Below are 17,154 nucleotides of genomic sequence, written 5' to 3' on the forward strand. Positions count from 1 at the left end.
CCCCAGTGCTCGGTCCACAGTGGGGAAAATCCAGACCCAGGACCTGCTTTATAGACTGGACCAAACTTGCATGACCGAAGGGGCGTGTGCCCAGGTTAAACTCCCGAAAGCTGCGATCCCGAGACCTGCCGGGACGACGGCCCGCCGGTCCAGTGGCGCATGCGCAGTCAGCCTCCCGGCTCGCGGGAGGGAGCGACGGGGCCTCGGTGGGCGGGGCGATGGAAGGAGCAGAGGCGTAGCCCGGCGAAGGGCCCGCGCGGGCTCAGTCTTCAGGAGCCGCGGGAGAGGACGGCCGCTGAGCGTGCTAGGAAGCCGCTGCTCGTCCGAGTAGCTCTTTGCTGAGCTCGGCCCGGTGTCGGCATGGCCCGTGAGTTTGGGGGCGGGTGGGGGACGCGGCGGGGAGCGTCTGCCGAAGAAGCCGAGGTCCGTAGGCGCGGCTGGAGAGGAGGCGGGAGCCGGGCTGGTGTATCCCCTCAGGTCCGGTGGCGCGGGGACCCCGTCCTCAGCCTCCACAGGGAGAGGGGCGGTTAGCTTCGGGCCCGCCTGCAAAGTGGGGCGGGTGCCTGCCGGCCAAGTGCGAGTTGTCACGGTAAAGAACACCTCTCCGGAGGTGAGGTGTGTGAAGACGGCGGCCCCGGGAGGGGTCCTCATCAGAAAGTGCTTTATAGCTGGTGCGTAAGGTCCTAAGGCCTGAGAAGGGCAGGAAGCTCTGACTGAGTCCCCTGCCTAGTTCTTTTGTTTGGCCCTTTCAGGTAATGTATTCCGAACCGCTGCATTTATTCACTTCGCAGTCGAATTGTGATGGGCCAACTTGTGGAGGCGTGTTCCCTGTGTATCTAGCCTCCTCTCCATCCATACTCCTCAAAAGCTAGACCTTAATTTGGAATATACTGACCCATATAGACACAGGAGAGGAATGCTGGGTGTAAGTGATCTGATATTTACAGACAGATGAACACCTGGATTGGTATGATAATACTCTTAAGATCTGAAGTGTTTACGTCTGAGCTTCCTCCCCGGGGCTATGGGAACACTGTTCAGTGCAATACTCCGCTGGCGTTATCTGTTAAAAAGCCGACTTCATATTCATTTAAACAAGAGCCTTTTAACGAATTAGAACCAATTTTGGGAATGGGAAAACAGCTTGACTGTTTAACTTTGTAGGCGGAAATCAGCGAGAACTTGCCCGCCAGAAAAACATGAAGAAATCCCAGGAAATTAGCAAGGGGAAAAGAAAAGAGGATAGCTTGACTACCTCTCAGAGAAAGCAGAGGTAAGTGATACTAAAGGACTTTTCCTTTTGAAAATGGAAAGAATGTTTTTAATTCTTGGTAGAACTAGGCTTAGCCTGCATAGTAGGGATAACAGATGAACAGCTGTGCTGCTCATACTAAAACCATATGACTAAAGTCATCCCAGTCCGTGGATCAAGAGTTTCCAGCTCTCATGCCAAAGTTTTTCTTGAAGAGAATCTAACACTTCCCCACCACAACCATAAGAACTTCATTTAGCAAAATAATGGAAGGCTTCCCATATGGAAGACACTGTTTTGTGTTAGGGATACAACATTTTCGAAGCAGAGCTCCTACCCAACCTTGGGAGGATGACAGGTGACTCAATTATAGTGATAAATGTTCTGAAGGAGACACAAAGAAGTGTATGTAGCTATACTGAATTCTGAAGAGCCATTGGGTTGGAGAAAAGGCAGGTGCACAGCCTTGATACACGTCATTATATGTGAGAAATAATACAAAATTGTAATTTTGTAATCCTCCAGAAATTCTGAGAGTGCAGCTTAAATTTTCTCACCAAGAAGATGACTTTCAACAGTGTATGTCCTTCACACCCTTCCAACTTCCTGAATCTGCTGCCTTTTAACCGTAGTGACAGGGGTGCCTGGTGGCTCAGTCGGTTAAGCGACTTTGGCTCAGGTCATGATCTCGTGGTTCGTGGGTTCGAGCCCCGCGTCGGGCTCTGTGCTGACTGCCAGCTCAGAGCCTGGAGCCTGTTTCAGATTCTGTATCTCCCTTTCTCTGTGACCCTCCCCTGCTCACGCTGTCTCTCTCTTTCTCTCTTTCTCTCTCTCTCACACTCAGAAATAAATAAAACATTTTAAAAAAAATTAACAGTAGTGACAAAGGCCACACAGTTGTATTGTATTTACTTTTTTGTACTTCAGTTTTTTGTTGTTGTTGTTTTTTAATGAAAGCCAGCATGTGTTTTGGCTTTGCTTTGTGAAAGATTTTTTTTCTGGTAGGTTTCATGCCCAGCACTGAGCCCAATGAGGGGCTTGAACTCAGGACCCTGAGATCAAGACCTGAGATGAGATTTTTGTTTTTAATTAAAGATGCCTTTGATGCCAGAAGATTCCTTAATTCTCCAAGCAGAATTTCTTTAAAAAGTCAGTTGAGAGCTTCCACAACTAGAGTGTTGGGTCTCTAAATTTTATAGGTCTTTAAGAAATATGTCAATATTGCAAATTTACTTTTAAGGGGAACGCGTGTAGGGTTGAGCTCGTTTGTAAAGCAGGAAGAACAAAGAAACAGCCATCATTGCAAATAGACATCTTTTTTTAAGATGGTAACAAATAGTTTATTTCCCCACCAATATGCCTTCCAGAACACATAAAAGCATGGTATAATGGGAGGCAAAAAACCAAAAACAAACGAACAAAAAAACCCACCTAATTGTGTCTATGTACAACTTGGAGGGCAGGTGAAGAATTGACTGCACATACTTTAGCAGTTTCCCCTGTGGTCCTCAAGTCTGCACATTAGAAACAGCTGGGAAGCCTTGACGGTTCCTCAAGCCTGTGCCTTAAATCCACTCCTCCTTTAATTGATCTGGGGCTGGGCATAACAGGTGCCCTAGGTAAACTTTATTGTGTATAACTTAAACCTAACTTTTAAAAAGTTCCCCAGGTGATTGTGATGTGCAACTAGAGTTAAAAATCATTGTTTTGGGGTGTCTGGCTGGCTCAATCTGTGGACCATGGAACTCTTGATCTCCTGGTTTTGGGCTGAAGCCCCACATTGGGTTAATTATCACTTCATGCTTTCTTTCTATGGTATTAAAGTGATAAAGTTTGCCTTAAGTTTCTGTTTACTCACACTGGAGTAAAAGTGAACATGGTACCAATCAGTGAACCTGAAATTTTTAGTGGAAATCTCTAGTTTAGCTCAGTAATAGTTACTATTGAATGATCATCCGCTTGTTACAAAGCTCTGTTCTAGGTACTATGTACATTTTATCTCTATTCATCACCCTGAAAAGGAGTCTTAGCCTCAGTGGATAGAACAGGAAACTGATGCGCTGAACTTCAGTAACATTGCTAAGGTTACAGCAAACACAACAGAGCTTGGTTTCAAACAAAAAGTAAATATTTCTGGGTTGTTTTCTTTGTAGCTGTCTTGTTTTCCCTTCATGCTCATTCCTTGTTTATGCTATTGGCTTTAAGAAATGTCTTACTGACGTCTTCCTAAAATGTAACACTAAATCAGTGTGGAACTGGAAAGAGTCTCAACTTTTAAATTGGACAAACTTGGTTTTTATGTGACCTGGGATAAATTGTTCAGCTCTAAGCTTTTTTTTTTTTTTTTTTTTTTTTTTTTTTTTTTTTTTTTTGAGAGAACATCAGCAGCGGAGGGGGAGAGAGGGAGAGACGTAGAATCCGAAGCAAGCTCCAGGCTCTGAGCTGTCTGCAAAGAGCCTGATGCTGGGNAATGTAACACTAAATCAGTGTGGAACTGGAAAGAGTCTCAACTTTTAAATTGGACAAACTTGGTTTTTATGTGACCTGGGATAAATTGTTCAGCTTTTAGGTTTTTTTTTTTTTTTTTTTTTAGCATTTGTTTATTTCTGAGAGAGAACATCAGCAGCGGAGGGGGAGAGAGGGAGAGACGTAGAATCCGAAGCAAGCTCCAGGCTCTGAGCTGTCTGCAAAGAGCCTGATGCTGGGCTCGAACTCATGAACCATGAGATCATGATCTGGCAGAAAGTAGATGTTGGTTACAAAGCCATTAAATATATTTTTAAAAATAAGGGTCTCCTGTTGACAACCGAGAGCAACTGTCATTATTGTGTATGTAGCTGCCTAATGTGCAATATATACATTGATAGCTATTCCTCAGGGCAACTCTGGTAAGTACTGTTCTGACGTTGAAAGATCTTTGAGGTTACTTGCCCAAGATCATAACAGTAGGGATGGTTTTCAACATAAGATCCAGCTTCAAAGCCGTTCCATTGTTCATCTTCTAATTCTGTCTCCAAGAGAACAGAAAGACAGGAATTTTTATATCTTCTTTTAAATTGTATCTTAAGGGGCTATATGTAGAAAACAAGTGAGAACATGAAATCAGTTTTTCTCTAACAACTTCCATTCTTTCCCCCATTATAGGGACTCTGAGATAATGCAACAAAAGCAGAAGGCAGCTAATGAGAAGAAGTCTATGCAGACAAGAGAAAAATGATGACTATTTGTAAAACCTGGGTGCCTCTGCCAACAAGGTGTACCATAAGCTCTATGATTAAACTTTTGTGGAGTAAGCAGTCATATGTTATAACATGTCCTCATAAAACTATTTTAAACTTTACCTTTCATCCTGACCTAGTGTGATGTTTCAGAACCACTCTTCAAAGAATAAAACAAAAACCATGCATGTGACCTTTGGTGAATGTTATTTTTTTTATTTGCAATAAGCATTTATATAATAGATAATGTGATGAGATAATATAATCTCTTTAAATCTAGAATCTTTGTCATAAACATTGTTAATGGAGGTCTTAAAGTCAACTTTACAATAAAATTGTAGATTTAACATTACTTTATAATTAACTGGTTTGTTGGAAGAATTTGCCATAGATAGTACTGACCTACATGGAATACCAACTAAATACAAACCAAAGGAAATCTCAATTAAGAGACTGTCAGCTCTTGCTTACAGCTTTAAAATTTTTTGGAATAAGTGACTTTTTTTTAGTAGACTTTAGTTAGAGCAGATTTAGGTTCACAGTAAGATTGATTTTTCTCAAGTATTCCCTGCTTCTACACATGCCTGACCTTCCCTATTATGAGCATTCCCCACCAGAATGGTAAGTCTTTTGTAACTGAGGAACCTACATTAACACATTATTGTCCCCCAGAGTACACTACATAGATTACATTAGGATTTATTTGGAGAAAGAGAAGGAGAGAGAGAATCCCAAGAAGGCTCTGCACTGTCAGCACAGAGCCTGATAGGGGGCTCAAACTCCCAAGCCATGAGATCATGACCTGAGCTGAAATCAAGAGTCAGACACTGAACTGATTGTGCCATATAGGTGCCTCTTGAGAGTTTCCATTAATCTGAAAAAACTAAGGTTTGAGACTCTGCTGTTGGTATTCTAATTTTTTTAATGTTTATTTTTGAGACAGAGAGCCAGACCATGAGTGGAGGAGGGGCAGAGGGACAGAGAGGGAGACACAGGATCCAAAGCAGGCTCCAAGCTTCGAACTGTCAACACAGATCCCGATGGAGAGACCCATGACCTTAGTTAAAGTTGGACGCTCAACTGACTGAGTCATGCATGCACCCCTGTGACTTCACTATTCTGAAGCAAATGGGCCTAATTATTGCCAAAAGAACAAAAATACCATTTAAGTAGTAAATAAAATAACTTTATTATTCAGATACTTGATTTTTCACATGTATTTTAACAAATTTTTACTGATCATCTAAATCCACCACTGTGTGAATGGACAGATCTTTAAGAGTTGGCCTAATACTTTAGTGAGTATTCTGGTGGGGTGCCTGGGTGGCTCAGTTGGTTAAATGTCCCAACTCCAGCTCAGGTCATGATCTCACAGTTTGTGAGTTTGAGCCCCCACATCGGGCTCTGTGCTTACAGCTCAGAGCACAGAGCCTGCTTGGGATTCTGTGTCTCCCTCTTTCTCTGCCCTTCCCCTACTTGTGCTCTGTCTCTGTCTCTTTCTCTTAAAAACAATAATAATAACATTTTTTAAAAATGAGGGTTCTGGTAATCTTGTTATAGGTCACTTGGTAATCCATTTATCAAGTAAATCTTTGCATTTTATTTTTTAAATTTACATCCAAGTTAGTATATAGTACAACAACGATTTCAAGAGTATATTCCTTAATGCCCCTTACCCATTTAGCCCATCCCTCCTCCCACAACCCTTGTAGTAACCCTGTTTTTTTCTCCATATTTAAGAGTGTCTTATGTTTTTGTCCCCCTCCCTGTTTTTAGATTATTTGTGCTTCCCTTCCCTTATGTTCATCTGTTCCGTATCTTAAAGTCCCCATATGAGTGAAGTCATAATACCTTCTAGTTCCATCCATGTAGTTGCAAATGGCAAGATTTCGTTCCTTTTGATTACCAAGTAATACTCAGGTGTGTATATATATATACACCACATCTTTATTTATCCATCGATGGACATTTGGACTCTTTCCCTACTTTGGTTATTGTTGATAGTGCTGCTATAAACATTAGGATGCATGTGTCCCTTCAAAACAGCACAACTGTATCCCTTGGATAAATACCTAGTAATGAAATTGCTAGGTGTAGGGTAGTTCTATTTTTTAATTTTTAGAGGAACCACCATACTGTTTCCCAGAGTGGCTGCACCAGTTTGCATTCCCACCAGCAGTGCAAAAGAGCTTCTCTTTCTCCACATCCTTGCCAACATCTGTTGTTGCCTCAGTTGTTAATATCGGCTATTCTGACAGATATGAGGTGGTATCTCATTGTGGTTTTGATTTGTATTTCCCTGATGATGAATGATGTTGAGCATTTTTTCACGTGTCGGTTGGCCATCTGGATGTCTTTGGAAAAGTGTCTGTTTATGTCTTTAGCCCATTTCATCAATGATTATTTGTTTTTTGGGTGTTGAGTTTGATAAGTTCTTTATAGCTTTTGGATACTAACCCACTGTCTACGTCATTTGCAAATATCTTCTATTCCATTGGTTGCCTTTTAGTTTTGCTGATTATTTCCTTCACTGTGCAGAAGCTTTTTATTTTGATGAGGTCCCAATAGTTCACTTTTGCCTTTGTTTTCCTTGCTTCCTGAGACGTGTTGAGTAAGAAGTTGCTGTGGCCAAGGTCAAAGAGGTTCTTGCCTGCTTTCTCCTCCAGGATTTTGATGGCTTCCTGACATCCATTTTGAGTTTATTTTTGTGTATGATAGAAGAAAGTGGTCCAGGTTCATTTTTCTGCATGTCACTGTCCAGTTTCCCAGCACCACTTTCTGAAGAGACTGTCTTTAGTCTATTGAATATTCTTTTCTCCTTTGTCAAAGATGAGTTGGCCATACATTTTTGGGTCCATTTCTGGGTTCTCTATTTTGTTCCATTGATCTGAGTGTCTTTTCTTGTGCCAGTACCATAGTGTCTTGATGATTACAGCTTTGTAATGCAGCTGGAAGTTGAGCGCCTTTTTTTTTTTAATGTTTTATTTCTGGGGGAGAAAGAGAGAGCAGGAGATATAGAATCTGAACGAGGCTCCAGGCTCTGAGCTAGCTGTCAGCACAGAGCCTGACACAGGGCTTGAACCCACGAACCATGAGATCATGACCTGAGCTGAAGTCTGACGCTTAACCAACTGAGCCACCCAGGCGCCCTGAGTTGTTGTTTTTTTTCTGATATCAGAGAGCGAGCACACAAGGACATGAGCAAGGGAAGGACAGAGAGGGAAAGAAAGAATCTCAAGCAGGGGTTCAATCTCCCAAACCATGAGATCATGACTGGAGCCAAAATCCAGAGTTGGACGTTTAACCAACTGAGCCACCCAGGCACCCCATACATAAAGATTCTTTATGGGTCTGACTTCTGAAATCCTATTTCCAAAATTTCTACATACTGATAAGTCATGAGTACAAAGCACTTGTTTTGCTCTGAGCTGTATCCTTTGTTGTTGTGTTTTTTTTTTTTTTTGTAATGGGTAATTCCTATGACTTAAAAATTTTTTTAATGTTTATTTTTGAGAGACGGAGAGAGACAGAGTGCAAGCGAGGGAGGGGTAGAGAGAGAGACACAGAATCAGAAGCAGGATCCAGGCTCTGAGTTGTCAGCACAGAGCCTGATGCGGGACTCGAACTCATGGACTACGAGATCATGACCTGAGCTGAAGTCAGACACTTAACCAAGTGAGACACCCAGGTGCCCCATCCATGTCTTTTTAAAAATTTTTATTTTGAGAGAGGGCATTCAAGCAGGGGAGGGGCAACGAGGGGGGACCAAAAATGGAAAGTGGGCCCTGTACTCATAGATTCAATTAGAGGGGCACCTGGGTGGCTCTGTTGGTTGACCATCCTACTCTTGGTTTCAGCTACACTCATGATCTCAGGTTCCTAGGATTGAGCACAGAGCCTACTTGGGATTCTCTCTCCTTCTCTCTCTACCCTTCTCTCATCTGTCCCCATTTCAAGATAAACTTTTTTAAAAATGTTAAAATGTCTTAGTTGGTTGGGCAACCATCCTCGGCTCAGGTCATGATCTTAAGGTTTGTGGTTTTCACCCTGCATCAGGCTCTGTGCTGGCAGCATAGTGTCTGCTTTGGATTCTCTCTCTCTGTCCCTCCTCTGCTTGCACTCTATCTCATTAAAAAAAAAAAAAAAAAAAAGTCAGAGCCACTGGGTGGGTGGCTCAGTTGGTTAATTGTCCAGCTTTGGCTCAGGTCATGATCTCATAGTTTGTGGGTTCAAGCCCCATGTTGAGCTCTGTGCTGACGACAGCTCAGAGCCTAGAGCCTGCTTCAGATGCTGTGTTTCTCTCTCTCTCTCTCTGCCCCTGCCCCACTTGTGTTTGTGTGCACATTTTCTCTCTCAAATAAACATTAAAAACATTTAAAAAATAAAAATTAAAAAATACTAAAATGTAAAAAAAATTTTAATCAGTTAATCCTTATAAATCTAGAGAAAACTGCAGTTTGTAAATGAACATGGATATTAGGATAAGGAAGATTTCTATGCTGTAATTACTAAGACTTAAATCCAAAACTGAATCTTAATTGTTTGATGGCATTTACTTGAATGAGTGCATTGTTAAGATAAAGGGTTTTGTTTTTAACTTTAACATGACTGTGTGTTTCCTCACGGCAGATGGAAAAGTTATGTGAGCGGAAACAAATGAAGTGTAATTGCGCTAATTAATATATTGACACTTTAATTTCTTTTCATGTAGTATGTTTAAGCAAGGTAAGTAAAATAGCTACACTTTATTTTCATGTTTATTTCTGAGATCAAGAGAGACAGAGCACAAGCTGGGGAGGGGCAAAGAGAGAGGGAGACACAGAATCCAAAGCAGGTTCTGGCCTCTGAGCTGTCAGCCCAGAGCTCCACACAGGGCATCATGAGATCATGACCAGAGCTGAAGTCAGACGCTTAATCAACTGAGCCATCCAGATGCCCCAAAATAGCTAAACTCGTTAAGAGGGTAACTAGTCAAGGTATTTCCCTTAGTATCTCAATAACAAAATAGTAAGGAAAATATACATGAATAATTGCATCCAGTCAGTAATGTTAATTTATATATTAACTTTAGATAATTCTTTTGGCATGTTGTTAAGGCGAGATAAAATTTAGACAAAGTAGTGCCAACTTTAAAATGTAATTTAGGGGCGCCTGGGTGGCTTAGTCGGTTAAGCGTCCGACTATCGCTTAGGTCATGATCTCGCGGTTCGTGGGTTCGAGCCCCGCGTTGGGCTCTGTGCTGACAGCTCGGAGCCTGGAGCCTGTTTCGGTCTGTGACTCCCTCTCTCTCTGACCCTCCCCTGCTCACGCTGTCTCTCTCTCTCTCTCTCTCTCTCTCTCCTAGAAATAAATAAAACATTTAAAAAAATTTAGAAAAAAAAATGTAATTTAGAAAATTTCGAAGTTCATGTAACACTCCTGCAGGCATTAAAATTACTGTCTTGCATCATCCTTAATAGGAGGTAGTGGATTGTCACTAGAAATCTTCCTAAGTCCTGCTGAAAAATAAGTGGTAGCAGCCCTACTGCCAGGGTGAAAACAGTACAATCAGTTGCATCAGCTACTTGACTCCTTTTCTATTAGTTGTGTGTGTAAGAAATTGTTACCCACTTAACACACTATAACTTGATTTTGAAAAGTAGGGCTTGCAGGAAATACTGATTACTGACATTATTTTTCTCACTTTTTAAAAATATATGTTGCTTTTCTTCTGCATGTTTTGATAGATGGAAAGAGTCTACTCACTTATATAAAGTGAGAATCTTTATGTATTTCCAAGTTGTGCCTTAGAAAGAGAGCCCTTCTATTCAAGGCACGTGTCCCACTACTGCTATTAGCTTTGAGTCTACAAGCTATTTGAAAACTATTAAATTTTAGGGGCGCCTGGGTGGCTTAGTCGGTTTAGCGTCCGACTTTTGCTTAGGTCATGATCTCGCGGTTCGTGGGTTCGAGCCCCGCGTCGGGTTCTGTGCTGACTGCCAGCTCGGAGCCTGGAGCCTGTTTCAGAGTCTGTGACTCCCTCTCTCTCTGACCCTCCCCTGCTCACGCTGTCTCTCTCTCTCTCTCCTAGAAATAAATAAAACATTTAAAAAAAAAAAAGAAAACTATTAAACTTTAGAAAGCATGTCCTTCAACAATATATGTGTATGTCAAGTCATATTGTACACCTTAAATATACTGTAAATCATACCTCAATGAAGCTTTGGAAGAGAAAATATCCCTAAAGTGAAAACCTAATAAAAATTGACTTTGGCTGTTAGATAATGAGATTGGGACATCTTACCATCTGTGTCATTACCAGCAATGATCCAAACTAAGCAGGGAGCATGTCAACTTGTTGAGGTAAGCTCCTAATTGCATTTGGTGATAACCTATTTAAAAAAAAACAAAACAAAAGAACAAAAATTGAATTGAAAAACTGAATTACTTTTATGGAGATGTCGATCACAGTTTTCTATTAGAATAAGGAAATTTATTAAACTGCCTCTAGCAACTTTATATGCTAAAGTATTTACTATTTAGCAATCACATCTTGGAATATATGGTCTTTACAGATGATCTAATCATGAAAATGTCAATGGGAAAAGAAGAATGACTCTTGAGTTGCTGAAATGCACTTTCCCATAAATTGCAGCAAGGTTTAAAAGTTCATACAGGCTTTCCCTTAGAACTTTGCTTTCTAAAAACAAAAACCTTTTAAGGGGTGCCTGGGTGGCTCAGTCGGTTAAGCATCCGACTTTGGCTCAGATCATCATCTCACGGCTCGTGGGTTTGAGGCCTGCATTGGGCTCTGTGCTGACACCTAGCTCAGAGCCTGGAGCTTGTTTCGGATTCTGTGTCTCCCTCTGTCTCTGACCCTCCCCTGCTCACACTGTCTCTCTCTCACTCTCTCTCTCAGAAATAAATAAAAAACATTAAAATTTAAAAACAAAACAAAAACCTTTTACCACTAAATTACCACACATGAAAAAGTTCAGAGTAGCCTGCTATTAGGCTCTTTGCCCAGGAAAATTGAAATGTTAAAATTTTATTTTGATTAATATAACATTTACCACATACTACTCATGCTACTTTATCATTTGGACATGACTTTGCTTGCTGGTGTATCCATGCAAGAACATGCCTTTAGTATTACTGAAAGAAGATTTTTTTACATAATTTTTTTAGTTTCCAAGAAATAGCCTACCAACCTGACTGTAATGACAAAATCCTGTTGAATACCTTCTTTTTATAGACAGAAATTGCATGACACAGGATTTTATAAAGGACTTGGAATTTTGGGGGAGGAGGCATTGGTCAAAGGCTTTGTACCATTCAAGATGAATGTTAGGGTGGCTTACGAATAGACATTTAATAGAGAGTTATGTATTTGAATGTATCCTTGAAGAAATATAAATACATCAGACCTGTGATTTGATGGTATGTTGAAATTTCTAGTTGCAAACAGAATCATTAATTACAAATAAGCACGATGATTATTTGAGTGGATGAAAGACTCCAGAGTCCAAGGAAAAGTTGAAGACTGAAGGCTTTGGAAAAGTCAACAGTTGGGACAGTTCCAGGTACCATGAGAAGTGTTTTTCCCCCACAATGCTGCTCTCAGACTGAAATTTTGGCAACTATTTTCCGTCATTATGTCATTCAGAGTTCCTCCACATGAACTTGTTTAGGTTACATGCCTTCCCCTCAGCAAGGGAAGGGTAGGTGCCTAACATGAAGGTATAATCAAGACTGCATCCAGTGAGGAACAGGTGGTCCCCCTAGCAAAAACGGGGTTCTGTTGCCAGAAAGAAGAAGGAATGGATGCTGGCCAGACTCAAAGAGTCCACTAATCTTATTGCAAGGATAAGATTAAAATTAAAAAATACAGATACATGATAGGATGAATGTTGAAGGAGGTAAGGAAATTTCTGAAGTGTGAGAAATGATGAGGGTCATGCCATTGTTACCTCCACCAGCTTTCAGCCCCCCAAAATTAATGCCTGCTCATGATTAAAAATTTGGGAAAATGTAACAGAAGGGCCAAAAAAATTTTAGCCATAAATGAGTAACTTAAAAATCTAAATATACCCTTACTATATGATCTAGTAATGGCACTCCTGGACATTTATCCCAGTGAACTGGTATTCATAAGTATATATTTTTATTGACTTTTACATAGATTCTACCCAAAATAAGGTACACAGACATTTCTAGGAGGCTCCTTTGTGGTGATCACTATAGATTCATTTTGCATGTTTTTGAATTTCACATGGGTCGAATCACTCAGCATGCACTCATTTAAGTTTGACTTCGTTTGTTCAACATTAGGTCTTTGTCTTTTGTGTATGAGGAGTTATATCTTAATCACTGAACTTGGGTAGTGTTCTGTTACATACATATACCATAATTTAGTTTTCCTCTCCACTTTTCATGGACATTTGGATTGCTCTTAGTTCGGAGCTTTTAAGTGTGATTCTGTCATAAACGTTTTTATATATCTTATCATGGTCATAAATACTTCTTAATGTATATTAAGTGGAACTTGCTGGGACATAAGATTTATAAAATTGTTTTCTGGTTTTCCTCAATGCTCACTTAAGCATTTATAAACACAAATATAACTAAGGGATATTGAGGATTTCCTAGGGTTGCCATAACAAATTACCACAAACTTGGTGGCTTATGATAACAGGAATTTATTGTTTCACAGGTCTACAGGCCAAAAGTCTAAAAGAAAGTTATCAGCAGGACCATAAGCCCTCTGAAGATCTGAGGGGAAAACCTTCCCTCTTGAGTTTCTAGTTGCTCCAGGTGTTACTTGGCTTGTGGTACCAAAACTCCTATGTCTCTGTTTTCATATGGCCTTCTTCTCAGGCTTCTTCCTGTTTATTATAAGGACATTTGTCATTGGGGTTAGGAACCACTCTAATTGGGATGATCTCATCTTGAATTCCTTAATTATAGTAGCAAAACCCTTTACAAATAAGGTCACATCACAATATCTGTATCTGGTGGACATACCATTTTTGGGGGGCAGTATTCAACGCACTACAGGAAGTTGTTTTTTTAAACAAAAATGGGAAACTTAGCTGTAACTTGATTTTTTTTTTTCAAACCTTTGCCTCCAGGTCAGTCCATATAGATCTAACTTTGGTATGGCTATATTGTAATTTATCCATTCATTTCCTTACTCATGGATATTGGGGATGTTTGTAAGCTTTTGCCACTACAAACAATTATGTAATATAGTCATACTTAACTCTAGGTAATGATTCTTTTATTTCTCTAAGAATGGATTCTTAAAGGTAGGATTTCTAGTACAAAGTTATATTCCATGCATTTGCAATTTTAAGCAGGTACTTCTAACAAGAGAATAGGTCTTCATTTCCCATGCCCTTGATAACATCAAATGTTAATTTCTAATATTTTGCATCCTGAGTGAAAAGTGGTATATTAGTTTTAATCTGTAATTTTTTAAATTTTTTTTTTTTTTGAGAGAGAGTGTGAGTGCGGGAGGGGCAGAGAGAGAGGGAGACACAGTATCTGAAGCAGGCTACAAGCTCTGAGCTGTCAGCACAGAGCCCTATGGGGGGCTTGAACCCACCAGCCACGAGATCATGACCTGAGGCAAAATCGGACACTTAACCGACTGAGCCACTCAGGTGCCCCTGTAATTTCTTAACGGCAGAGGTTGAGCGCTTTATCATATTTATTGGGCATTTGGATTTTCTCTTCTGATCTACTCATCCTTTCTCTCTGCTTTGTGCTTTTTATTTAGCTTTCACATGTAGGTACTAATATTATATCTATCTTTATGGGTAAAGAAATTGAGATTTTAATTAAGGAACTTCCCCCAAGGTTACCCAGCTAATTAGAGACAGGTTAAGGATATGGAACCGGGCCAACTGAGGGCAGCACTGAGGCTTATTTGCATATTTATTGGCCATTATTTTTCCCTCCAAGGAATAGCTTGTTCTGGTCTTTGTTTTGTTTTGCAGTTTTTTTAAATAGGTTACAAATATTTTCCAAACTATTGCTTGTACTTTCATTTTACTTATTTTGCTTGTAATTACATTATCCTAAGTGTAGTTTCCTTATAAGTAAGCATGCAGACTGAAAGCAGACTTATCCTGGCTGACATGTTAAGACATTTTTAAGACTATTTTTTAATGTTTACTTATTTTTTAAACTTCTTTTTTTTATAGTTTATTTATTTTTGAGACAGAAAGAGACAGAGCATGAGCGGGGGAGGGGCAGAGAGAGAGGGAGAAACAGAATCTGAAGCAGGCTCCAGGCTCTGAGCTGTCAGCACAGAGCCCGACGCGGGGCTCAAACCCAGTAGCCGTGAGATCATGACCTAGGCTGAAGTTGGACGCTCAATTGCCTGAGCTACCCAGGCGCCCCTGTTAAAAAACTTTTTAATGTGAACTAGAATACCTCTGTTTGGGCAGGGACTGGATGGAGTAAGTGGGAGGTGGGGAGAAATAGGCACCATATAAGTGATTACAGTACCCACAACCTCTTTTTGCTTACTCCTCCTTAACCCATTTACATTACCCACCTGACTCCCAAGAGAGATTTTTTTCAGTACTTCCATGGTTTCTTGTTTCTATCTTAGGATCTCCCCCATCCCAAGTTTATAAAAATCACCTAGAATGTATTTCGATATATGATGTGAGGGTGGGGATTCAAATCTTCACATACTGGATGGCAAATTATATCTACCCATTAATATCTTCGTCCATTAAATCATTCAAATATTTCTCCAAAACATCATTTGTAATTTTTAACTTTCTGCTGCTTTAACAGTTGACTGAGCCATCTTGTTCTAAAATCATGGACACCTCTCTGATCTCCTGCCCATAGACCCTGATAACGTAAGGGAAGGAGCTAATTGGTTTTGGCCTTGTCATTTGTTTATGCACTATTCCACGTGAAATTCAAATTGGAAAATCAAATGGGAAGCCTGGACACTATCATTTGAATTCTTTATTTGCTCATGGGCAAGTTCTAAGAGTCACCGAAAGTGGGTTTTTGGTATTGAAATTCCATACACACAAAGACTGGTTCCAGTTCATGAAGTTTAATGTTTACATAAGTGCCTTCAAATTGGGTAAAATGGTTTCCTTTGGAAGTTCACTACATAGTGCTTTGAATGCTTTGTCTATCACATAAAATAACTGTAAAATACAGTGATTCAATTATGGATGTAACCATCAGGAATAAAAGAATTTCATCTTTTCTTTGAGAACAAAAGTGCCATAGGTTCATTTCTGTTGAGGAACCTGGTCCTGATAAGTAAAAATACTTTTTTCAACAAAGAACCTGCCATTCTAAATGTATTAAAATGCTAATTTTTCCTTGAAAACCTTATGCTAAGTGAAAAAGTCCAGACACAAAAGACCACAGATTGCATTTGTATAGAATATCCAGAATAAGTAAATCCATAAAGACAGAAAGTAGATTAGTAGTGATGAGCAGATGGAAGCAGGGAAGAACGAGGAGAGCCTGCTTAATGTAGACAAGGTTTCTTTTTGGGGTGATGCAAATGTTCTGGAATTGGTGCTGGCTATATAACCTTTCAATATACTAAAAACTACTAAATTGTATGCTTTAAAATGGTGAATTCTATGTTATATAAGTTATATCTCAAAAAATATGAAGACAAAAACCTGATTCCAAATTCTGCCTAAATTTCTGCATCAAATGTCATTGTGAGGCGGTGCCTGGGTGGCCCAATTGGAGGAACGTGTGACTATCGATCTCCAGGTGGTGAGTGTGAGCCCTGCTTTGGGCTATCTGCTGTCAGCACAGAGCCAACTATGGATATTCTGTCCCCCTCTCTTTCAGCCTGTCTCTCTCTCTCTCAAAATTAAATAAGTATTAAAAAATTTTTAAATGACATTATCAGAATTTTTATGATTGAGAACAATCTCAGTGGCTTAAAAAAAAAATAGATCTGTTTCTGATATTGATAGAAGCCAAAGAGGAACCCTTAAACTTCCTTGGATAGATATTTTTTAAAAGAAAATTACAATATATACATGGAATCCATCTGGCAATCCTAAATACTTAGTAAAGAATTTGGAAAAGAAAATGGTAAATGCCTCTTAAGATTTAAAGACCTGCTTGACCCATATCAAGACAGGGGGAAAAAAACGACACATTGTTAAACATTAGACATTTGATCCCACTTTTCTTCTCTATCTCTTTCACTTCATATTCTCATACTTTCCCCCCCAACCCCCATCCCATGGCAATTGTGAGTTTGTTCTCTATGAATCTGTTATGATCATTTGTTTTTTAGTTTCCATATATAAGTGAAGTCATATGGTATTTGTCTTTCTCTGACTCATCTCACTTAGCATGATAACCTCTAGTTCAGTCCATGTTGTAAAGATTTCATTCTTTTTAAGACTATATTCCATTGTGCTTCTGTGTATAAATATAGCTTTACCACTCATCTGGTGTCTGCATCAATTTATGTTCCCACCAATAGTGCAGTAACTACTGAGTTTTCTTTTCATCCTTACACTTGTTCTATCTTGTCTTTTTGATAATAGCCATTCTGACACCCGTGGGGTAATAGCTCATTGTGGTTTTGATTTACATTTTCCTAAGGTTTAGTGATACTGAGCATCTTTCCACGTACCTGTGACATCTGTATGTGTTTTTGGGAAAGATGTCTATGCAGGGCCTCTG

At 39.9% G+C, this 17,154-nt stretch overlaps 1 protein-coding gene across 1 annotated transcript; it reads left to right on the plus strand.

Moving 5' to 3' along the window:
- Positions 1-231: 231 nt before the first annotated feature.
- On the plus strand, positions 232-4,663 carry SERF1B (small EDRK-rich factor 1B). The gene is made up of 3 exons (XM_039256071.1): positions 232-367; positions 1,165-1,273; positions 4,397-4,663. The coding sequence occupies exons 1-3, from the start codon at positions 361-363 to the stop codon at positions 4,467-4,469; spliced, it is 189 nt and encodes a 62-aa protein (XP_039112002.1). The 5' UTR covers positions 232-360; the 3' UTR covers positions 4,470-4,663.
- Positions 4,664-17,154: the final 12,491 nt, after the last annotated feature.

The sequence above is a fragment of the Hyaena hyaena genome, unplaced genomic scaffold (assembly GCF_003009895.1).
Source record: "Hyaena hyaena isolate Hyena2069 unplaced genomic scaffold, ASM300989v1 scaffold_558, whole genome shotgun sequence".
NCBI lineage: Eukaryota > Metazoa > Chordata > Mammalia > Carnivora > Hyaenidae > Hyaena > Hyaena hyaena.